The sequence below is a fragment of the Sinohyriopsis cumingii genome, chromosome 1 (genome assembly GCF_028554795.1).
Source record: "Sinohyriopsis cumingii isolate HCF-2022 chromosome 1, ASM2855479v2, whole genome shotgun sequence".
NCBI lineage: Eukaryota > Metazoa > Mollusca > Bivalvia > Unionida > Unionidae > Sinohyriopsis > Sinohyriopsis cumingii.
Genome location: NC_142961.1, coordinates 86,983,371 through 87,009,438, shown reverse-complemented (window position 1 = coordinate 87,009,438; position 26,068 = coordinate 86,983,371). Strand labels below are relative to the sequence as shown.

Here is a 26,068-nt window from a genome sequence, read left to right as displayed (position 1 = left end):
TGTCTAGTTAATTATCATATTGGCAGAGTTTGGATGATTCCAACTTAAAACTAGCTATAAAAAATAGTGACTAAGAAACATCGGGCTGAAAAATGCTTTTATCATATACACTGTTCAATAATTTTCAGTATACATCAAAGATTTTAATTACAATTGTAAAAATCTTATTTTCCAATTCATCTAAGCTCTGAAGAACAAAAACAAGATGAATATCCAAAAGGTATGATTTTATGTCTACTTAACACAGCTTAAAACATTAACCCCCTAAAGCTTTTTGTCATTTTCACCTAAAAATCGAGTAGGAAACATTTTTAAAGCTATTTTTGAATAGACTCGAAAACACCAAGTCCCTGGTCATCTTTCAATAACATACTGCCTAGTGGTGTTAGAAACATCAATTTTCGTTGGCTATTTGACATGTGCATGAGCAGAAGGGTAAAAGTTGGACTTTTCTTTTTTTTGGTTGCTAAACGGAGCCATTATTTTTGTTTAGAGACCACTCTTTATTCCAAATGCCCATTTTATCCTATTTTTTGCAAAGGCTCATCTGTCTGTTTGCAGTTCATACCAATCTGCCTTAGATCTGAGACCAAAAAGTCTAAAATCCGGACATAAAATCAGATTCCGACCACAGGCAAATTTTGGGTTAAAAAAAGTTGATTCCAAAAAAATGAGGTTTTTCTATCTGTATTTTGTAGTGCAACTAGATTATTTAGTATCATTGTAGAGCTACATCTGTCTACCTTTCTATAATACCACCCACTTTAGTGTATCATGCATGACCATGACACTACAGAGCTCAGCAGTAGGCTTCTACCTCCTGCCCCGTAAAGTCGTCGCTAGGGGTTAATGTGTTAAGAAGCTGAAGATTCAAAAGCAGTCTTTAACCAGAGAAAATGAAAACTAAAATTATTTTCGTCACTTACCATGACAAATCAAGACACTTTTTATTAAATTTACCTGTCCATCCCCAAACCTCATCCAATCTAAACCCTCTTCTGGATCATAACCCAGAAGTCATAACCAAAAATCTGTTATATATTCTTATGTACCCTCCTGCTACAAATGCATGTGTAAAGTTGGGTAAAGAAAATGTAAATGTAATTACAACATTTACAGATTTGACCTTTGACCCCTTCCCAGGGTTCCCTGGGGGAGGGGCCTGAAAATCATACCAGTCACAGTCATCATATGGGCAACTTATATACCAAGTTTGGAACCTTCCACCAATTTATTTGGGGGAAGACAAGAGTTATGGATAGAGAGCTGGATGTATCAACAGGTGAAACTGATCAAAATATCATTGCAAGTTTTAGGAATATGTGGATAATAATCATGTTGGAAAATAAAATGTAAATCATTTTACTATATATTTTTTCAATCACACCTCTCAGATGATAAATAATAAAAAATGGACTTACTCATCGTCTTTTGATGGAGGAACAATGGACATCATTTTGTCCTCGAAACTGGAAATAGCATTCAATGTTTCCTGAAGAAAAAAAATTAAGAATTTACAAACAAGCAAAATTTAATAAAGGTTTCTACCCCACCCACTGTATCTTTATACTGTGTTTTTAATATGTTCTATGATTGTAGATTGCAATGATCATGTGTAAACAACATATTACATAGCTAATTTTTGTCCATGATTGTATATTATATTTTAAGAAAATAATGCTCTAAATAGGTAATTTACTTGGATTTTAGTTTTTAACCCAGCCTTGATAATGAACTTGTTTACAGTGTGGGGTAATTATCCATTAGTGTGACTGAGTAATGCAATAAAGTCAGGTGGGAAGGTCTTGCAACATAGATAAAACTGGAATGTATTGTGTTACAGAGTTGTAACAGAGTCATGGGGATTTATGTGAGGAAGAAATAAATAATTAAAAAAAAATTCCTATCTCTATTCCTGTTCTGATTTTATTTTTAGTCTGCAGAATTATTTAATGTTTTATTTAGATTTAATATGAGAGGAATCATTTACTTAAATTATTTATTGGAATTAAAAAAAAAATGCTCATTTGACTGTTTGAACTAAACACAGTTTTGGGATTATTGTGAATTCATTCAAAGACATTTTGGACTATATCATTGTGATACCTGAAGACTAATGGCACTTCAGCATATTCAAGATTACTGGTATGTCAGCACATTCAAGATATGGAATTCATTCAGAACACTCTTTTTCCTTTGAACTTCTGATATAACTTAGGATTATTTGGGATTAAATTCACAATACTATAATGTTGTCTTAAATTTTTATTTTATAGCTTTAAGAATTAAATTATTTGTTAAATTTGACACAACTTTTTGGTTTTGCTTCTTTGTGTTACATACTTTAAGACCATATATCCATAACAGTATACAGTGAAGAAATCTGACTGATCCTTATGACAGAAGTGCAGAGTGACCAGAAGGATACGTAAGTTAACCTTACTTCAGATCAAAGGGCATTAGACTCAACAGGCAGGGAAGGGCAGAAACTTATTAGAGACCTTGAAGATAATTAACTTAAAAAATGTGAAATGCAACACATCTAGTGACAATGTACAAGTATACCAAATATCATTGATTTACTGTAAACAAGTCAAAAGTTACAGCACAATGGGAAAATGCACCTAAAGTGTTAGCCAGTGATCTTGATCTTAAAGACATCAATATCATTATTGGTCTGGTAGTTGATTTATAGGACTAGATCCACTGCAGCAGAATGATAATTTTATTTCAGTTATTTCTGATTGCATTTTATCTTTTTCTGTATTCATCTATTTTCATCAGCTAATTAATGATTTTGTCAAGGATTAGGTAGTAACAGGATCATTAGGTTCGGTAACAATTCATTTTTTGGTTCAGATTTTCAGATTTTACCTTCAAATGTCAAAGGTATTCAGCAAGCTTTCAGTCATGTCTATTTTTTGTTAATGTAAATATTTGTTTTCACTGGTGTTCTTTAAATAGCCTGAGATTCTCTTGCCTTTATTTGTGCAATGTCTTGTTGTAGTAATTCCCTTGTAAGGACTGTTATGCTCTTATCACTGCTTTTATCAATCCATGTCAGTACTGAATCATTTTCTGATTTGGCTTACAACTGAGTACAGTTTTGTTTTGTGGTACTGGAGCAATTTCTTAGCATCATGTCTAGTTATTCCTGCAATCTCCTGACCACTGCTTAGCTTAGATTCCAGTTATTAAAAGGCACCTTGACTGGCTACTTTCTCTTTTCTTATGGATTTCTGGCATATTTCCCCAAGACTGATTTGGTTCAGTAACATTAATTTCCATGTGTGAGTTCCAAATGGTGGTAAGTTCTATTTGATTTCCAGTTAATTGTACATTAACAATACTGGATGCAATGGAAAACTGGTTAGTGTTGATAGAAACCTGCAAAATACCTTAAATGTTGCCACAGTTACTATCATTGTGTTTAAAGTAAATTTATTGAACAATGAGTTGAACTTCAGTTTTAGTCCATTGTTTATAATTAGGATGCTCAATAAGCAGAGAGTCTGTTGAATTAAAATTGGTCACATTAACTTTAAAAGGTTGCAGACTGTCTGATTAATATGCAGTTTTAGCAATGATACAATTACGGCTATGATCAATTCCTTGTCCATATCTAAAGCTTAGTTTGTTCTTCCTATCAGCTATGCAATTTACATATAAAACAGTGGAAAACTTTGATGTTGTACTTCAAAATAAAATAATCTTTATCACTTGTTTGATCCAAGTAGCAAAAGTATTACCTAAATCACTTTTTTAAAACCCTGCAAAGCTGCTGCCCTCAAGTGAATTTTCATAAATTAGATACAAAACATCGATAGAATTTTCCACAGTTAAACATGATGAAACTTTTCTCCTACATGTGATTATGTTTTAAATTAAGTAAAGTATACAACTGACTAGACAGGCTGAGATAGCCAGCATATTTTGAATATGATCCTTATCTAAATGAGTAAAGAATGATAGGTAAAAATCTGATTCTAGAACAATCAAAGCTTCATGGCAATGAAATTTCAATTCATTCTGGGGTAACATGGATTATTTGACAGTTTAAAAATGATGGATAATGTCAGTACATAAACATCCTGTTTTTAAATCATGATTAAAAAGTCTTTGGAAATTGATTACAGTTGTGATCTTGAATTCCAAAGTACCATACTGTATGCTGCTACTGGTGATTTAGAAGAAATTTTCACCCGACAAAATAACCCTTCAAAAACTTTTAAAAAGTAAGATAATGGTACACATTACTAATCTGGGGCTTGATTAAGCATCCTGCAATAAATAAAATCCTTGAATGATGAATTTAACATGCATAAATTAATGGATCTTGTATATTCCAAGCATTTTATTCCAAATGACGATGTCTGAGCCAAAGCATAAAACTATTGATTAATTATATAAATTTATGAAGATTGGTTAAAATGGTTTTTGTTTTTGTTGGTTTTAATGGCATTTTTTATCCATTATTGTGTATATCATGCCAAGGACATGGGAGCTAAATGCCTTTCTCAAGGAGGACACACTGAGGCAGCTGACCTTGGCTGGCCAAGGTGGGTATCAAACCTGCAACATTAGATTACAAGTCAGATGTTTTACCAGTTAGACTACCATGGGTTGCCTGGATAAAGTGGAGTAGACCATATAGATGGCTAATATTCTTATGATATGATGAAATAAATTATAATTTTTGACACATTTTACTTCAACTTCTACCTCAATCTTAAACAGTGCCTTCTTCATTGGCATCATGTCCATTTATATCGACAACATTAAAGGATTTTAAATCCCCCAAAAGAAAATTAGGAAATGTATAGGTAGTGACCTTTGAGAAGATACGTCAATCTGTTTTCAGATATCATACTTTCTGGCGATATCATCCACAGTGTTGATATACAGTGTTTCACAATAATAGTTCTTTCTATATCAATGTCAAATGTCAACAAAAATGTGATTCAAATCCTCAGGTGTTTCATTATCAGGCTTCCATATATTTATAAGGAATGCATATCAGAGAGATGGGTCTGTAGTTAAAGTAATTGTTTATTTACTCCTCAGAGAGATTGGTCTGTTGTTAAACTAATGATTCATTTACTCCATTCTTAAAGACAGCAATGACTTATGCATGTTTAAGAACAGATGACAAATGTGCATTTGTCGGTCTGACACTACACTGAGAAAATGTCACAATCTGTGCTGAAGCAATGACCAATGTTAAAAAATTTAGCTAAAGTTAGGTTCACTAGTGGTTTTAAGTTTCAATTCACTCGTCAATATCAAAAGAAACAAAGCTGAGAACAAATACTCATAAAAATACTGAAAGGATATCCATGCCTAACTTACTGTAGCTTCTCTTTTCATCCGATTAGTATGCCTCATTTGCAGTGTTTTCTTGGTTTTTTCATCAGGGGGTACTGGTATGTTAACTGTGGCAGCTCTGCAATGAGAGGATTAAAGCTTCAAATAACCACTGCTTGTTATCACGAATACTTAGCAAATCTAAGGTCCTGGTCCAATTTTCACAATAAATCTAAAACTTAATATCCAAACTGAAACATGACAAATATCTTTCACACAGATTAGTCAAAAATCTATGCATAAAATAGCATCATAATACACTGTATTCTCCTGAAATTACTAAATTTTCCGCGAGTTAAAACTAAATTTCTCAAACTTTCCTTAGATTGAAATTCAAACATGCAAATTTTATCTCCAAGAAAAATTCGTAATATCTGCATGATGCAGGGTAACATGATATTAATTCCTCCAATATGAGAAATTCCTCAACTTGTTCATTAAAATAGAAGGATTCTCAGCTGTAAAGTTTAAAAACCAAGAGTTATTTTCATTTTTTTCTACCATATATACCTCTTCTAAAATCTCAATATTGCCGTAAACACAACAGTATACAATTAGGTAATGACAGTCTTGTATCTAAAGCGCTGATGGTGGTTTTACTGTTGCAATTTAATTTCAGTTTTATTGGTTAACTGTACAGTGAGGCCAATAAAATGGGTATTTCCAGAAATACACAAATGTTATTTCCATTTTAACACACTTTTGAAATTTTATTTTAAATAAACAGCAGAAAATGTGATTCAATTTGGCACCACATCCCAAGGAGCATCAGGACATCACAACTGTGTCAAAATCTGCAACAGTATATTGTGGATTTTACTGCTGCAAATTTGGATATCTGACCAAACATTTGGACATTGTTAGCATCTCAACATGTGGAAACCTTTTAAAACTAAGTGAAACTGGAGCTTGGGCTAAGATATAATTCAAAGGTTTTCTTTGTCTTCCACCTTAATGGTCAAAATAGGCCACAGTCTAGGCAATTGAGGGTTCATGATAAAGGATGTTAAAGTTTTGTGCACATAATGTTGGACAACTAGAGTCAATTTTAATTCCTGTAATTAAACATATAGAGATAGGACTGCCTTGACTAAATTATAGCCACAGATTTGGCAAAGAGACTTAGCTATCCAATACCACTATATGTAATACATTAAAGGACAAAATACTTTTAGAATGTCTCAAAATATTGAGGTATATATTCTGCACTTCCATTTATTACATACACTGAAGGATGATGATAGACAAGAGAAAATGGACCCGGAGGTAATGAAATACATTGTACAGTTTTTATCTTTTTGTTACATTGTTTATAGGCATAATTAAACTGGACCTAATGATGACTTACTGTAATTTGGCCACCATTTCACTCTGCTTGAGCCGCATTTCCCGAGATCTTTCCAGAAGCTTTTGCCGTTGAGATTGCTGCTGTTGCCGAATCCTTTCCTGCTCCAAGAACCTCTCTCTAAATGCTGTCTTCTCCATCTCAATTTGTTTTTCATGGTAGTGTTCTACTAAGTTGTTAAGATCCAGATCTGTTTGTCTTGGTGTTATATGCTTCAGTCTCTGTATGCCAAAATGAAGAAGAGAAACAAAAATCAACAGGCTTCTATCTTTATTATCTGTATGTCGGTAATCCAAACACTGTGGTAAAGGTACATGGTCAATAACTGATATTTCTGAGCAGAAATAAGTTTATTCTTTCAGTCATCATGACCATGACCTTCTGACATGCTCATCACATAATTATCAGGTCTCGTCCTTACCAAGGTGCAAACCTTCCACAAAGTCTGGTCCCGGTCTGTGTTAGACTACTAATGCCATGGTGCTGAAACAATTTTTCTTCTCTCAGTCACAATGAACTGACCTTTGACTGCAAAATCAAATGGATGGATGGATGGATGGATGAATGGATGTAGTAGGATTTAATGGTTCATCAGTACAATACTGGCCCTATAGTGCAGCTTAAATGGAAATTTCTTAAAAATGTAAAATAAAAGAACTGTAAAAAACTTCAAATAATATTTAAAAAAAAGTGCAAGATAAAAGATAATAGGTAAAGAAGTAAAAAAAAGATAAAGGATTTAAAATATATAAAATCTGTAAAATATTATCATGTAGAGCTAATGTTATTGTGTGGAAACCATTTTCCAGTCAGTGACCTTGACCTCTAAACTTCTGACCCCAAAATTGATAGATGGACAGACAGACAAGGTCATAACATAATATGCTTTGCCAAGTAAGTATGAATTTAATAAAAATGCCATTTGATTAAAGAAAACATCCACATCCAAAATATTCCTATATGGGTAAATGTAAAAAGATTTTGATATCATGACACTAGCACTAATCGAGGATTTCCCACTACTTGATTATCCATATATACTACCATATTATTACTCTTTGAAATATATAAATTCTAGATTTTCTACACAAGTCCAATTTTACTGAATAAAATAAAAAGTAAAAATTTTACATTTGTATATTCACTTACATCTTTATATATTCCACTTTCAACTGCATTTAGCTTAGCTGGAGCAGCTGGTCTCATGGTTTCCATGGCAACACCTGTAAGATTGGCCTTCTTTTTGTTGTTCAGAGCCACATACAGTTGGTACATAAGGCGAGTGGCCACACCATGTTTCTCTGTCATAACATCTCGGGCTAGATTGATATCAAACGGAATTCCCAACAGATGTAATGTGGGCTCAAGCAGCATAAAATTGTTGAGCTTCGAGTCAGCGGTTCTGTGGATAATTATGATTTTTAAAAGAGCTGAAGAAATTATTCTCATACAACATAGAAAGTAATGCATTTTCTGATATTTTAAATGTCAAACTTTGTGGCAGAAAAATCCATTATTAGGTGTCTGAAATCTTAATGCTACCTTTGACCATGGCACCATGCAAAATGTAATTTTCAACAACTTCTGCACATTTTTATGGACCAAGGTATTAGAACTGGTGTAGCAATATTGTATTTGAGGATCTGAGGGACATATGTGTGTGTGTGTGTATATATATATATATATATATATATATATATATATATATATATATATATATATATATGATCAAACCCACTTATCTCAGCCTTGGTTATCTCGAGAACCTGAGTATGTCCATAGTTTTGTTCTAGTCTTGAAAAAATCCTTGTTTGTTATGTTAATTTTTCCCCACTTATCTCGACCCCTGTTAAGCTGATAACCCCATTATGTCAGGAATAAATTTCGGCATGTGGATCCGCTTATTCCAATGAAGTGCAACTTTTAAAGTCCAGCTCAGTGAAAGTTTACATGATATGATTGGCAAAAGCAATTGATTTTCACACACAATTTGAGTCAATTATGATTTGCTACTAGTCACAAATCAATACTAACAAAAGAAAATACTATTATCATTATTATTATTATTAAGTATTTTTCTTCAACATTCTTATTTCCTTTTCTACCTTCTCTAAGCACAACTTCACCGTGAAACAAATTTTAGTAGATACTGTGTCAGGTAGTTTCTGGTCTAGGATGGTATTGTTACTTGCTATGTATGATTTCTGTCCCTGGTCTTTAACCTGAATTATTTAAAATTAAGTTGGTTTTCTAAACAGATAACATGCATTTATGTGGATCATCCAACTTTAAATACTTTTTTTTTGTTTGACAAATCTTTACAATTCTAACCACAACACAAAATAGATATGCATTTTACATATTTTCATAATGGTTTTCATCTAAAATTTTAACTTATTTAACTCTTTTTGGGGGATAAACTTTCCATTTCATTCAATCATGTAAACATTTATGATTTTCTTCCTTTTTGTGTATTATGTGATAGTATTTGTTTTGCTTTTTCAAATTATTTCTTCCTGTGATGAAGAGCCTGTTTAGCTCAAAACATCTGGAAACTGTTTTTTAACAACACATTATATATACCAATATTATATACATGTACAAAATGTACATGAAACCCTCAACATTCCACATGATGAGGACAAACATGCTTGCTAGGAAGAGCCATCCTGACCTTTTGCCCTTTACAGAACACTTTGTCTGAACCATGTACTAAGTTGAACAACATCAGGTTTAATCAGCAAAAATTATATTTACATCAATGGTACAGCAATCTGAACCAAAATGGCGCCTTTTTATACTAACATATTTATGGGAAGACTAGAACAATCATTTCTTCATCAAGCACCCCACAAACCCTTAGCTCATTGTCCCCTGGAAATTCATTTCATTTTTGCCTGAAATGAGGAGTTGGAAGCATATTTTTTGGGTTACTTTTCAATACATCCAAAAACATATTTCTGACATATTTTCATTTAGGCAGATGCTTAGGTGTATAAAAGACATTGTTTTCAATTAGCTATTTCACCAGCACATGAACAGAAGGGTGAAAATTGCACTTCATTGTTTTTCTGCTTATAGGACCCATGACATTTGTCTCCTGGACCATTTAAATTTTTTCCTTCAACAGGGTCATATTTCCAGCACCAATGACATAATGCAACCCGTAAAGCATGGCCAAAATGTTCTTGAATGACCAATGTGCATTGTACAGACATAAATGCCACGGTTTCCATTCTTCATCATGTATTCTCCAAAAATAAACTTTTGATCTTTGCCAAAAATCTACAGCTTCATCACTAAAAATTCTTTTGACTACTAATTTCCAACTGTCCAGTTATATCTCTTTGATCTGTACAATATGTGATGTACAATTCTGTGGAGAAATTATAGTTTGCTTCCTGATAATGTATGTCCAGAATCCTTAACTTGACTTCAATCTTCCATCAACACTATTTTGAAAACCAAGAACAGTGACAAACTCATTAAATCTATGCTCAAGCATGAAAAGATTGTCTTCACTGTAAAAGGTTATGATGAACAAGGTGAGAAATTACTTGACCTAACATTTTGCTCAAAATGTCCAACTTATTTCTCAATTTCTATGGGTCACCTATTGTGGAACCTTTTCGAACATTACTAAATTGTGGCATGTGATATTCCAGTTATTTCAGATATTTTGTCTACAGCTAAAATCTTCTTTACTCACTGAATTACTGTCTGCTTCTTTCAGCTATTTCCTTACCCTGATTTGCCATGGTTTTGTTTACATCTCATAACCAACTTGCTACAAACAATTTCCGATCATGCACACATGAAATCAAGCATGTGGAATAATAATCATGCATGCTGTGACCAATGCATATTTCGCTAAATGACATTAACTTTTCTTACTCAGGTGGCTACTCACTTTTGACCTGCACTCAAGATACCTTCCAGCACATTCCCATAATATGCTGATACTTTCTTATATTTCTCATTGTGGCACTTATATGGGGTGTAAAGACAAAAGCAAATAATAATGCATATCTATAGATTGTGCATCATTAAACAAGGTCTTTCTTTAGTCAAAATTCCAGATAGTTTTTCCTCTTTGTGCCAAGATGTAAATATTTACTTTTCTACACTTTTTGTGTGTCTATCTGCATGTATAATATTGTCTCATGAGGAAGACCGTTGTATAATTTTGTTTGAAACATTGGAAATTTTTTATTTTATTTTTACTGTTATAAAATACACATGCTCATACAGTGTTAAACCTGTATGAACAACACCTTTATAATAATAATAGTAATACATGTAATAATAATAATAATAATAATAATAATAATCATAATAATAAAAATGATTACCTGGTCTCATTAACCATTATAATTTTAATTTTCATTTCCCCAACATCAAATTTTCTATTTAATAGTCATGTATGTAGTAGTCACCTTTGGTTTCCGTGATCAGCAGACAGAGTGTATGTGTGTGTGTGTGTTTGGTTTGGATTTTTAACATAGTTTAAACAATTTTTTTAGTCATAATGCTATGATGCCTGCAGTGTGGCAGTTTATAGAGATGTCTAGCACTGGGGTATTATGCCACAGACATGTAGCATCATGTTTCACCCAATCATATTATCCTGACACTAGGCCAACCAGTTCTAACACTAACCCAGCAAGGCAGCGGTTAGTACCATTTTTATAAAGTCTTTGGTATCACTCTGCTGGGGTGCGAACCTGTGACATCCTGCATTCGAGGCAGATGCTCTTACCACTAGGCCACTGGAGCGATTTGATTAGTGGACAAAAGATTAGTAAATTAATAATGGTTTCTCACTGCTACAAGTGGCCACTGGAGTATACTGACAGTGTCTGCAAACTAGACCTTTGCTTCATGGGGAAGGCATTGTTTAGATAAAGCCATATGATATAAATCAATATGTAAACATTTCTTATTTGCTTGTACTCACCATACTCTAGTCACACTGTCAGTCAACTCAAAGGTGTCAATATGTCAAATTTGCTAAGAGATTCTTCATAAAAGATTTAATTTATAGGATGGATTAAAGTGAACATGGTCAGGTGATCATGTGTGGAAAACAAATTTGGGTGAGAATAATATACATGTATTATAAGATATAGTTAAATAGTGTATTAAGCTAACATATTGGTAACATAATAATAACAAGGATAATAGTACATGCAATAATAATAATAATAATAATAATAATAATTATACAGCACCCACTTCCAGCAAACCATTGTGTGCATTGCAACTCTGCTGTAAGTTTGTAACAAACATTTCACTTCTGCAAGGGATGGCTATACAATGCATTCATTTTCTGCCAATGTTACATAGATTTCAAGGTGACAGGTAAATCCCCTTGTAATTCTGAGTTAAATTTGACACCTCAAGATGACTTTTTTGCCTAGTTACCCCCAGGCTGGTCCCTGAATTTAACACTTGTAAATTTTGAAATTCACTTACTTGCTTTGTGAGAACTGATCAAAATCATTTTGCAGACCATGCTTGTGCAAAACCTCTCCAATGAGATAACCTGAAGAAAAATCTTTGGGAAAGGTAGTTTGCTCTGAAAAATAAAATAATATTTGTAAAAGGTTCTCTAAGGCAACTAAAATGCAATAAAATAATTTATATTTGAGAATGTATTAAAAAAAAGTCCAGATCTACCCTTAATTATGTTAGAAGGAATGTTACCAGTTGCAAAGATCAGTGCTGTCATCTGACCATGTACTGTAATCAGGACAGGGTGTATGCAGGTTGCCTGTGACACGTCACACTAAAGCCTATGATGGGAGCAACCAAATTGTTTCGATGAAATTAAAAACAATTTAGCTGGTCTAATTTTCTTTAAATTTCATCTAGTAAAAGGCAAATTAAGTGATTTAAACCTCCATATGAACATATGTGTTCAAAAAATTATTTACTAAAACAGTTTTTATTTGAAAGACTTAATCTCATGCAGGTACCATATGTGTCAGGACATGAAATTTTGTGAGAACTGTGGAGCATAAGCTCTGTTATTAATACTTTACTCTGACTGACCCACTCTCCTAATAAAAGACCACTATTTGCTGCTGTAACAAATGTGAAAATTCTGATAACAAATCTTATTTAATATTTTTTCATTTTGGTTTTATTCAGTAAAAAACTTTGAGAAGAGCCTTAACTATATTTGTATCATCCGACAACCTATTTTGATGCAGTTTCATAATGACAAAGTTCTTGAGGGAATGAATCTCTTCATGACATCAAAATCTCAACATTTGTTTCACAGATCAATATTGAGTCATGCAGACAGAAATTTTTTCAAAAATCCTACCATTATCAGTTGTGAAATGAACAAGGTGCATATCATGAAGAAAAAAAACCATTTTGCTAATACTATATTTTCCAGTCAGAATGTCCTCATAAAATCCCTTACCAACTGTTTTGACAAATAATCTTCCTGCCGTAATAGGCATCCAGTCTGCTGCTCAACATGTATTAGCCATGTGATTCACAGCTATTAACTGCATCAGTAACACTGTTTAGAATTTTACAGCATCATACATAGTTTTATGTGGATCTGTCATTACCAACATTCAAAGTTGGTTCTTTGTAATTAAAATTTGCAGAACATTACAAGAAAAACATACTTTTATTACATATTTCATAATTAAATCAGAATTCTCTACCTTTTTGCTTATTCAAATAAAAGTAGTAGGAGTTTCTATTTGATAAATAAGCAATTTTACTTTAACAATAAATTTTCAATATCAATCTTTAATAGAATCTTGATACTTCACTCATTTTGAACAATTTTTTTATATAAAAAATTCTTTGATAATGGTAAGGATTACAATAAATGAAAATAAAACCTTCCCCTGTAACATTTGATTCTGTCCCTGATTATTTGCACTTCTAGAGAAATAAGTTATGAAGGGATGCAAAACACTTTTGAAGCTCCAAAAACATCACATTCAGAGGTTAAGGTTCTACATATTCATGATGCCAATCGGATCCCTGGGGGGCCAATTGGTCTAAAGTGATAACTTTTACCAATCAATGCTATCTCACCTCTGTCCACATGTGACTGAATCTCAGGCTCGGACACTGTGGATATGGGAGAAAGTTGCCAGTAGTTTTCCACGGGTCAGTGATTCTTACTGGGTTTTTTCTGGGTTCTTCCTCCGCCACTTATACTGGATGCCTTATATAATCTGTCTTGTGCTGAGAAATTGTGTTAAACCCCAAAACAACAATAACAACAATGACAATTAAGGAATGATAAAAGGTCATACACTAACTCTGATATTTTATTCTAACAACAATTGTTTTTACAATACCGTCATAATTTTTTCAAACTGATTATGTTAGATTTTGTAACTACTAGGTTTCGTTGGACAAGATCGTTGTTCTTTCGTTTGTTTTCGAACAATGAATACACTATTGCTTCATTTGTTTTAAGAAAGAATGAAACACGGTAAATTTAGTATATTTTAAAGATACGCCGTTGCACATAGCAATAAGGCTACTGTGATGTAGACAAGCACCAAGTCCTATACTGTAAAAATTACAGTAAGTAATCCTTACGTTACTGTAAATCTGGAGCCACAAAACCCACACTCGCTAAAATTATACTAAAATAATATTGATAATTTCTTCTCATACACACCTATTTTCTGTGAAACGGAAAGTTCATCATTGAGCCAGCGACATAGAATTTCCGTCATTTCTAGTAGTTAAACGAGGATTCACAGTGTATGGGCTTCACTCTACATAAATGCAACAAACTTCCTCCATATTGCTAGTACCAGTAACCAAGACTACAATTTCCTATCACTATATGTTCGATAATTTGATTCGCTTCTTAAATTTGTGACAAAGCGTTTCATTGGTTCATAATTTAGCGTTCTATTTGGGCTTACATTTTAAAATCGTGTTAAATATTTTATGTCTCGTTATAAATTTGAGTTAAGATTATATAAAAATTAAAATCTGCATTGCGTATATCATTCTATTGGTAACATAAATTTAGAACATTTAGCGAGTCGTGTCCGCTGAAAAGACCCGTACTCGCTCTAAACTTAGGCCCATTATTTCCGGTTTTTCATTGCGACAACTGAACCCCAGAAATGTTCAAGAAACCATTTCAAGTGAAAACGCAGACCCTAATGAAAGGGTCTGATAGGTAAACGTAGACAAACGATACTATTTCCGAAGTGGAAATTCTTCTATTTTTTTATGAACACCCTTGTTAATTTATCTCCAATCGCAGGTTTTCGTCGGGCACTGTATCCTAATATAGCAGACAATTTCATTTTTAGGGGTCAGGACCCGTGATTTTCGTTCGATCCAGGATATTTTTTAAAAACAAAATTGAAGAATGGATGTAATATTATTCTTTTAATAAATCACAGCAAGAATATTTTTTCAAGATATTTAATGTCCAGTAATTTTGTTTTTAAATCACAATACCTCGCCTAAAATAGATTTTAACACATCAATAGCAATGTTGCTTTTTAGGCATTGAAGAGCTGAATAAGTCAGAGATCATTCTGAATAAGCTGTTCTCCAGGAATTTTGATAGTTACATGTATTACAACTCTATGGTCTTAAACGAAGTAACAGAAACAAGCGAAAACTAACAGGTTTTGTAAATTTCAACAAATAATTTATTTCCCTTGAATACAAAATGAAAATTTAAAAAGAACTTAACAATAGTGTGAATTAAATCCCAAATTACAAGTCCAAATGGAAAAAATTCCAAATGAATTACAAAGGTATTCAAAATAAGTTCCAATATTGAATGCTCTGATATCCCATAGTCTCAAACATGGTAATGTGCCTGGATTGTGGCATTGTGCTAAGAATCTTTTGATGCAATACAATTTTATCCATTCTTGTCCGAATTCAATGTAATTCCAACTGAATGTTCCAGTCCAAGAAAAATACTGATGAGCACTTTGTATTACCAGCAAATAATAATTTGGATGAATAATATTCTACCAAAACGAAAAACTGAACACAACAATAAATAAGTCTAATTCTGATTCAAGCTGTTAAGGCAATTTAGGATGAGTAATTTTTAAGTAAACAACATTATATAAAAAACTAAGACACAAAAATAGAACCAGGATGAGGGTCAAAAGTTAATTTCTAGAACATTCCCAGTAAGATAAGGTATATTACTAAAATTATAATAAAGGACATGTGAACACCAGGTACACCAGGTTTTTCCATGGGGGTTATACCAATGTCCTATACTCCAATTAAGATAAACATGTTTACCTCCATTGATAATGATCCTAATTTGTTGTCTACACTCATAGAGAAATATTAGCTATGTATTTTTGTTTACAAAATCAATGTCCCTAGTCAGGTACAGTGAAGTTGATTTTGGATCAAGGTAAATTACAAAATACAATTATACATAACATGTAATCATGGAGAAAGAAAGCCAACACACAAAATACTGTAAATTTTAGGTATGTGATATAAAAGTTTATGACCGCTGTAAGTTGAGACCAAATAGATGTGCAATCTTTGCTTAATTTTTATGACAAATATGTCACTGGTTACATATATGGGTCATATTTTAAAGTAACCGATCAAATGATGATATTATGAGACATTACAGATATTTGTGTACTTGAACAAATATGCTTTGCATAAATTTAGAAACTGTTCTTTGAATTTAAAAATTAGATTATTCTGATCATATTGATGTACAATGTGCTGCCTTCCTCTGTTTACAAACTTTAGTGAATGTATGAAAAGAAAACTTGTTATTGGTTATAATAATAGTCTTTTTTTCCATTAAGCCTTCCATGGTGGAACAGTCCCTCAACCCAGTTTGTAAACTATCATGTATTCAGTTTAGAAAAATTAATGAGAAAGTATGTGCTTTTAATGATGACAAGAATTTCTCAATGTAAGAACTTTATCTTGAAATTTTCGTGGAACTATCATATTTGTTTAAATTCTCAGATTATAGATAGATGAAACAAATTACACTTAAATGTCTTACATAATTTTATTCTTAACAATGCTATAGTTGTAGATGTATCTATATTTAAACATAAATACATATCATCTATGTTTAACATACTTTTATATTTTTTAATTTAGATGTATGGACTATGCAGTCTCAAATAAAGAATTCTTATCTTATATGAATGAACACTCAATTAAGCATAATGTATTTTCTGCCCAGACTGACCTAGGATTTATGCAAAGGGACATCTCTTGTTGAAAGTTTCATTTGGTCTGTCAATCCCCTAAATTCATGGGTCAGGTAATAACATGGCATGCATGAAGAAAACAAGTGTTTAGAATAAATAACTGTTGGATAAATTACAGTGAAAATATTTTTCTAGGAAGTGATTGCATTCTAGGTGATGTAGACTCACTGACAGTCTTTGGGTGGCCTGTTTTGGGACTTTGCCCAAGCACAAAGAACATATTCAGATATTTTCTTGCTTGTTTCTGAGTGACCTTTCCCTTACACGTCAACTTGATCTCGGAACAAAAAAAACATGGTAGATGAATGCTCTGTAGGTTCGCCAGTCTTTTTTATTGTGTTTTCCCCCCTCCAGAGGTGGTTCCTAGATTTACTGGAGCAAAGGGAATTACCGGAACAAAAGGTAATAGTCAAACTAAATATTTAGTATTGTCGAGGTAGAAGAAATTTTCAAAAATTATGATTAATTACTTGTGAAAAGGACTGCTCTGGTGGCCTAGTGGTTAGAGCATCCACCTCGGATGCGGGAGGTTGTGGGTTCATTCCTCCGTCGAGTCACACCAAAGACTTACAAAAATGGTACTAACAGTTGCCTTGCTTGTCACTCAGCATTAAGAGGTTAGTGTTAGGACTGGTCAGCCTGGTGTCAGGATAATTTGACTGGGTGGGACATAATGTTACATGTCTGCGACATGATACCCCAGTGTTAGGCGTCGCTATAAACTGCCACACTGCAGACATCGTAGCGTTATGACTGAAAAATTGTTAAAGCTATGTTAAAAATCCAAATCACACACACACTTGTGAAAAGAAATCTTAATTTGTGAAAGAAAATCAGAAATTGTATCAAATTACAGGTATTTCTGTTATGGTGCATTATATATTCTCTTGCTTATTGTTACAAGTCTATGCACTTAAAATAGTAACAGAAAAGAGTGAAAAGCAACAAGCTTTGTAAAATTCAACAGATAATTTATTTCCATTGATTACAAAGTGAAAATGAAAAAAAAAGAACTTACACTATTGTGAATTAAGTCCCAAATTAATCCTAGAATTATAGACGCAAGTCCCGAATATAAAGGTTCTGATTAAACTTTAGTGGAAATCCAAATAAGTCCAATGCTGAAGGTTTTTTCTTGAGGTTTTTTCCTTAGAATGGTAATGCTTCTGTTCTTGTGTTTTAAGAATCCACCATCATAAAAATGGCACCCTTAGTTTAAATTAGAACATTTTTCCAAAAATGCTGAATAGAGTTTGACCATACTTGGCAGAAAGCATCCTGGGATGAAGCCCTTTCATGTATTTACCAATGATACTGATCCACCATAAAATCTTACCACTGGTACCTAATATAGAATAATATTTAAATTAATCCTCAGAATGTTCTCATCAGAATTTGAGCAATTTTGACAGAAAACATTCTGGTATTTAGGGCTTTGAAATTTATACACATGATATAAATTCAGTATGAAATATGGCCACTGTTACTAGAAATAGACATGCCTTTAAATAAAATCACTTATCAGAATTTGACCAAAATGTCAAGAAAGCATTCTGGCATGAAGGGCTTGCAAGTTTGTGCAAATAATGCCATTCTGCCATTAAATTTGACTGCTCTTCTTAAAATGGTAAAATCATCAACAACTTCTAAATAACTGCACAACAGAATTTGACCAAATTAGATTGAATGTGTCCTAGTTTGAACACCATTCAGAGTTATACAGATGATGCAGTTTTGCAACGGAATATGGCTGCCATTACTAAAATAAATTTTTTTAGACAGATTTATCTCAAAGAAGCATTGATCTGAATTTGACTAACTTTTTTACACAATGTATCTTAGCCTATTTGGCCTTTTAATATTGGACAAATGTTGCTGATTTGCAATCCGATATCAATGAAGATACAAAATCTAGAGATCTCTTGAGACAGCTTTGTTTTACAGCTGTAATGAATATCAAATTCTCCTATTTGAATATTCATTGAATGTATTCCAATAAGATTCTTAAATTCATCAATGTAAATAAAGGTATCAAATCCATTGTCTTTTCCCTGTCTACTTTGGTATTTATTTACCCTACTCCCCCCCCCCACACTCTCTACAAGCCTGCATTGAAAACAATGATCTAAATATAATTAAATTACAGTTTTCGGGTTAAGAGTTTTTTGAGCATTCAGTATTAAAATTAAATGAAAGTGTGTGTTATTTTCCCTGTTTAGCTTCAAAAACGCATCATAAATGTCAAATTACTTCGAAAGACAGATTTTAATGGAGGGGAAGAAATCCGATTATCTGCTCAGTTAAATGGTGTATCTAAAACAATTCATTGGAAAGTGATTTTTACACAGTCTAAATCATATGGATACTAGTATATGGCCAGAGTAATTTAATTCAATTTCAGTACAGTAATTGCAGATCTCCATAAATTGTCATACTGGTATATGTTACGCATGTCTGACAGGGACTACTGTTTTTTTTTTACCATCTTCAAATTGGATATTGAGAGTTTCTGCTGAGCCATACAAATACATATTCAGCTGTGATAAATTGTTGTTTTGAAACCAGTATACAGGTTTTTACATCATCTTATACATAAGATGAGCTTTGCAATAAATGTGAAATGACATTGTGGCATCTGTAATCACTAAATGTATATTGTAACCTCTACCAGGGCCAGGTTGTTGTAGGGTTTAAATCTATTTTTCAGCACAATATAGGCAATACATGGCGGCTAGTATAAATGGTGGAGGAAGAACCCGGGAAAGGCCCGGAAAGAACCACAAACCCACGAGAAGCTGCTGGCAAGCTTTCTCACTTACTCAAATTGGCCAAACACGAGACTCAAACCAACGCAGACAGAAACGAGATGGCAGTGATCTGTAATGGTGAGTGCTTTAGACCACTCGGCCCTTGGGGCCAGCTACTTGGGAACTAGTTCCCTGCCCAGTCTCAAACATATGGGAGAGGTACACTGGTTTCATGAGTAAAGAGGAATTCCCAACAAAAAGTTATATCATTTTCCAAAAAAGGATACAATAAAAACGAAAAAGTGAAATAATCCCTGCACAAATTAAAATATACAATGATAACTGGCTTTGCATTAATGCACAGCAAAAACAGAGATTAACAAACTTTCATTGTAACAGCAAACTATTGAACTACACAGCTTAAATGGCTCTGATCCAAAGTCGTACCATTTGGCCCATATACTGTCATGTCATCTGGCCTATATATCATCATGTCATCTGGTCCATATACCATCATGCCATCTGGCCCATATACTGGCCCATCATATGGCCCATATAATGTCACATCATTTGGCCTATATACTGTCATGCCATCTAGCCTATATACCATCATGTCATCTGGCCCATATACTGTCACATAATCTGGCTCATATACTGTCACATCATTTGGCCTATATACTGTCATGTCATCTGGCCTATATACCATCATGTCATCTGACACATATACTTTCACATCATCTGTACCATATACTGTCACATCATGTGGCCCATTTATTGTTATGTCATCTGGTCCATATACCATCATGTCATCTGGCCTGTATACCATCATGTCATCTGGCCCATATACTGTCACATTATCTGGCCTATATACTGTCACATCATCTGGTCCATATACTGTCACATCATCTTGCCCATATACCACCATGCCATCTGGCCTATATGCCATGTCATCTGGCCCATTTACCATCATGTCATCTAGCTGATATACTGTCATAGCATCTGGCCCATATACTGTCATGTCATTTGGTCCATATATGTCTTAGTGTTATGAAGCTGATATCTGCATATCTGTAACTTTAAAAAATAAAGAAAAGGATGGTGTAAGATTTTAAGTGCATTGGTCATTCCAAAACTTGAATAAAAGACCGAATTGGAATATGTTGGAGTTAACTTCCTGAGGTTAGATGATTGTGTGTTGGAGGTTGTAATGACTTGTGGGATTGACTACATTTGCTTCAGAAAAATGATCAAATGTCCATTAACAGTTCACAAAAGTTTCAGAGTTCTGGTTGATTGTTACATAAAAGTTTTCTTAAGTTTCATGTGATCACTGTCCAGTTATGTTCATCAGCTTGCTGCATTACTTGTCTTATCAAGAGCACATTTAATATAATTGGCAATATTTTGAACAAGGTGACTATTCAGAATTTTGGTATTATGATTACTTTGTGAGCCAGAGTTTGAATTTCAGGTGATTTAACAGGTTTTCAGTTGTTCCCTTGTAAAATAAGTCAATTTTTCATAGTTTATATTTGGCTTAGTTTGTTTCTTGTACAAACTGCTGCCAAACTAGTTAGGTAATACACTAATATACAAATACTAATTTTCTATTCAAATGTTCACAAAAAGTATTTTGATTCAAAATTTTAGACATTCATTACAGCTGTTCTTTTCATAACATATGGAATCATCAGCATTTAAGAAAATTCAACAGACAGTATCCTACTGACCCAAATTGCTAGGTCAGCTGCTCTTGCATTTTAGCTGTGAGGCATGTGTAAGTCAGGTTTGAGATCTCTTGCATTTTAGCTGTGAGGCATATGTAAGTCGGGTGTGAGATCTCAGTCTCACTTGGGTCTCTTCTTTTTTTCAGGAAAAAGCTGAAGGCAGATATTAGCAAATTATTTCCACAACTTACCTCTGACTGTTTGTCAGAAATGATCCCCAAGAAAGAGGAGATGACAGTGACCAAAATCTTTACACATGCTGGAGACAGTGCCTTTATTTACAGTGTTCAGAAGAACCCACTTTTCTTTGAAGTTGAGAAAATTATCTACCCAACAGGTACTGAAATAAACAAACTTTTCTTTCTTTTATGCTGGCCCCTACCCCAATAATTTCTTGTATTTACTTAGGTTTGAAAATTTATTAAACCATTTTCTGTATGGGGATTGAGTTTACTGGAATATCAATGACATGTATGAATGGATTGAATTCAGTGAAAAAATAGTGAAGTTTTAGATCATAAATAATATGCATTTCATGATTTTAATTGCATGTATCACAGAGCCCAAAATATTTTGGTGACTGATGCAACAGATTATGTCTGATAAACAGTGTATATCAAGACTGGCCATTTCTTAGTGTTATTTTTTGGCCATTTTAGCTAAAAAAGTAAATGGAGGAAGCATGAGATCCCTGAGAAAACAAATCTTGTATTAGGCAATAACTCTTGCCTTTGTCAAAAGTGGGGATCAGACTTGGGTTCACTAAGATACAAAGAGTGAATATTACTGCTTTTCTACCCAACCATTCTGTATAGACTTGTATTTTTAAATAAATTGTGGAATCTGCAAATTGGCAAACTTTTTTGTTTACTTATGCAGCAGTAAGAATTTGTAAAATTTGGTTCAAACTTACTTCTTTTCATTACAGTCCTAATCAGAATCAATTTGTAATTGTTTGGCATTCAGGATGTCTATAAAACAAATAAAAATTATATGCTTAACTTAACTCCTGTATATAAAATTAGAGAATTGTCTGTCAATCTGTCCACCATCAATATTTGCTTGTCTGGTTCATAACTTTGTAATATTTGGAGAGATTTTCATTTGTGGTAAAGAGACCACATAATGGTGTATTCTGTGCCATGTGTCTTGTTTTACACTTCTCTGAACTCACTTAGGTCTCCCCTGGAAGTTAAGAAGAAATATTGATAGTAAGCTGTCCATCTAGACATGACACTTTCTCGTAACCAGTATACCGGTAGTTAAAATATTGAGTAAAATGACAAAATTTTATATTTAGGTACTTTGAGTCAGTCCCAAGACCTGATTATGTTCTTTTGACTGATCTTTTTTTAAATTTTACATTCAGTTTTAAAAATTGTTTTAAATAAAGACTTTTTTGAACCAAAAACCTTGTAAGTGCATTTAAGCAAATGTAAATGATTTGATTTTGAAGGTGTTATAACAAGTTTTTTTTATATAGGATTCTTTAACATTTTTAACTTGGACATTTATTTTTTACAAAAACCTTATAAGTACAATTAAATAAAATGTATCCGAGTTAGGCAAATAAAATTGATAGGCAGATTTGTTTTTATATATATTTCACTGTTTAAACTTTCAGACCACTTCTGCATTTTTCCATTTTTTAAAAATATTTGTTTAACACAGATTTGTAACTTTCTTGGACGGAGACTTTTTTTGGGGAAAAATTTGAAATTTTGACAGTCTTTGTTTTAATTAAAATGCAGGTGAGCTTTATAAGATTATAAGATTTACACATCATTACGGTTTGTCCATATTTTACATATTTGTATACCCTTGTCTTAAGTCGGGTGTATTGTGTGATCTTTTCTATAGCTTTTTCAGAAGTTAATTCTTTGCTTCTTGTATTGTATCTAAAATTTCTGTATGTTTATGTTTAGTTGGTTTTCTTTGTCTTCCTTGAGTTTTTTGTGCATATCTTTATATATTTAGAACTTGCATTTTAATCAGCACCATATAACCACTATTTTGCTGACATGCTGTTAAACTTAATACACATTTATTACCATCCTCTGGTGCAAGATACTCTGTTTGTTTTTTACATAGAAAATGTGGAAATTAAGGAATTAATTATTCAGATTGTAATTGATCTTTTATTGTCATTTTCAGTGTATTTATTGTGGAGATATACCGATTTATTGCCAGTGATTTTCACCTGGCCTCCTGTCTTCAGCAAGTTGGCAAAAGGGGCAGGTAAATGAGAAAAGGAATGGGTATTACAGGACAACACAGACAGCTGGGAGACTGGAGGCATGAAGACAGAAAAACTTAATAACAAGTATATAGGCTGACTGACGGATGAAATGGGATGGTTGAATCTCAGATCATGTAGAGTCATATAATAATAATAAATAATAATAATGATTATTATTATTATTTTCTATCTGTTTTCATATTTTAAAACTTTCCTCAAAGGAAGGAACTAATTGAAATGGAATCTACTTGAATGTACCCAATGCTTTTTCAAAACAATTGTTGACAAAGTAAAATGCTTGTTATTGCATCAACTTTCTTGAAAGAGTTGAGGAAGGCTTTTTAGTTTCTATGGAATCCAAAACACTTGTTTTTTTAAAAAAGGAAACAGTACAGAATTTTTTAATATTCTGCATTATGATAGTGACTATTCTCTATCAAATTGATGAATTATAGTACATTTGTTAATGCAGATTTGATGTTGCCAGGGGTTGTTGTCAGAGGTCAATTGACCCCCAATACCTTCAGTCATCTACAGAAAGGGGATCTCTGTGCCATCAGCCTACTGGGAAACAAGTAAGATAACAAAGCCTGTAACTTGTGTCAAATTTAATAATAGTACCATATATACTCTCCTATCAGTACAAGTTAACCATTTTAGGGCTATAAAATCAAATTTCTATTTTTACTTCTATAAGTCGGGGTGTAGTTTGCAAGCTAGGAAAAAATAAAGACAAAACAAGTGTAAAATATATTATTGAATGGAATATGTTACTGATACTTAAAATTTGTCCGTCTTTGTATAATAAAATCCATAATGCTTGACGTTTTAAATCCATTTATATAGTAAAACCATTAATTCAGTTATAGGTCGAATGCCGGTATAGACATTTTAATTCAGAATGATCAGATTCACAATACTCGTTAATATGTTCATCTCAAGTCTACAGATTTTTTTTTCCTATAAATGTCAGTATCTAATGTTATCTGGTACAAGTCCAGTAATTCATCCTGATTAATGACTGCTCTGGTGACCTGAGTCGTTAGAGTATCTGCCTTAGATATGGGAGGTTGCCAGTTCAAACCCCAGCTGAGTCATATCAAACAATTATAAAAAAAAGGTACTAACAGCTGCCTCACTAGGTACTCAGCATTAAGAGGTTAGTGTTAGGACTGGTTGGCCTGATGTCAGGATAATGTCACAGAGTGATGCTACATGTTTGTGGCATGATGCCCCAGTGCTAGACATCACTATAAACTGCCACACTGCAGACATCGTAGCAGTATGACAGAAAAATTGTTAAAGTTACAATAAAAATTCAATTCACACACACACTCATCCTGATTATTTTATAAAGTTCTGAAATCCTTTTTTGTTCAGTCATTGTAAATATTGTCTGACTAATTCCTTGGCTTCAGTGTCATATGTGGATGCCTAGGTACAGACTTAGTATGGGGTCTATAAGTAACATTTTGATCATACAGTCTTTGAAATTTATTAAAGGCTTCAACTGAACACATGTTATTGTGTGGCAAGATCACAGGAAGTTCAAATAACCACCATTTGTTACTTGGCACTGATCAAGTATCAAACTTGCAGCTCAATCAAAGGGTTTTCATTTGGGAGAAATAAGACAATGCCTTTACAAAGGGGATAAGGTCAAACAGGTGCGGGAAGTTGTAGAACTCTACATGGTACTGAATGCTACAAGGCACTGAACAAGTATCAAACTAGTGGCACAATCAAAATGATTATCAGCTTGAAAACAAAGTGATGGCTGCCTTAACAAGGCAAGGGCATATTGGGTCACTTCCCCTGGCAGAAGACTTGGGAATGAAATCTAACTTATGGAAAAGGAATAAGCAAAATAAATCAGAACTTCTGATGAAGAAAAATATCACTTGGGAATAAAAATCTAACTTGTGGGAAAGGAATATACAAATTAAATCAAAACTTCTGATGAAGGGAAATATCACTTAGGAATGAAATCTAACTTGTGGAAAAGAAATATACAAATTAAATCAAAACTTCCATTTCATCAAACATGTTGTTTATGAGGATGAATTTTTGGACTTTGTAGCAGAAGACATTAGGTAGTGATTTATATCAGATACTATGAATTTTAAAAAATGCAGACTTTAGGTCTGTATACATTAAATAAAGTTCACTTTGATCGGGTACCTAGGCAACCAGTCATTAGGATCAGTGGGTACCCGGTAGAAGTTTTCAAAAATTTTGACAGCTTTACTGCAAGAAAAAAAGTTCTCCACTTTTAAAACCAAGTTTGCTTGATTTGCACTGAATAATGTTATGGTAGCACTATTCGTGTGCCAACATTTTATGAACAGTTGTTTAAACTGACTCTAACTGTGTTTTACATGATTGCATGAATACATTTTGATAACATTTTT

At 33.0% G+C, this 26,068-nt stretch overlaps 2 protein-coding genes across 5 annotated transcripts in view; one reads left to right on the top strand and one right to left on the bottom strand.

Annotated features, from left to right (window-relative positions):
- LOC149807291 (sperm flagella and cilia-associated protein 2-like) overlaps positions 1 to 14,530 on the bottom strand; it is a 122,196-nt gene extending 107,666 nt beyond the window's left edge. For all 3 annotated transcript variants that reach the window (XM_089964851.1, XM_089964859.1, XM_089964867.1), the window contains exons 1-6: positions 14,376 to 14,530; positions 12,185 to 12,287; positions 7,859 to 8,111; positions 6,713 to 6,930; positions 5,350 to 5,443; positions 1,422 to 1,492 (exon numbers count right to left, since the gene is read on the bottom strand). In XM_089964851.1, coding sequence (XP_089820977.1) covers positions 1,422 to 1,492; positions 5,350 to 5,443; positions 6,713 to 6,930; positions 7,859 to 8,111; positions 12,185 to 12,287; positions 14,376 to 14,433 — 797 coding nt within the window. In that variant the 5' untranslated portion in view covers positions 14,434 to 14,530. The remainder of the gene's footprint in view (positions 1 to 1,421; positions 1,493 to 5,349; positions 5,444 to 6,712; positions 6,931 to 7,858; positions 8,112 to 12,184; positions 12,288 to 14,375) is intronic.
- Positions 14,531 to 14,641: 111 nt separating this feature from the next.
- Positions 14,642 to 26,068, top strand: part of LOC149807290 (eukaryotic translation initiation factor 2D-like) — a 67,706-nt gene continuing 56,279 nt past the window's right edge. The window contains exons 1-4 of one of the 2 annotated variants that reach the window (XR_016422274.1): positions 14,642 to 14,891; positions 21,565 to 21,755; positions 23,573 to 23,656; positions 24,130 to 24,232. Coding sequence is in view for 1 of the 2 variants with exons in the window: in XM_089964888.1 (XP_089821014.1) it covers positions 14,836 to 14,891; positions 21,565 to 21,755; positions 23,573 to 23,656; positions 24,130 to 24,232 (434 nt within the window). In the remaining variant the exon portion in view is untranslated. The remainder of the gene's footprint in view (positions 14,892 to 21,564; positions 21,756 to 23,572; positions 23,657 to 24,129; positions 24,233 to 26,068) is intronic. The other variant, XM_089964888.1, reaches the window with a different exon arrangement.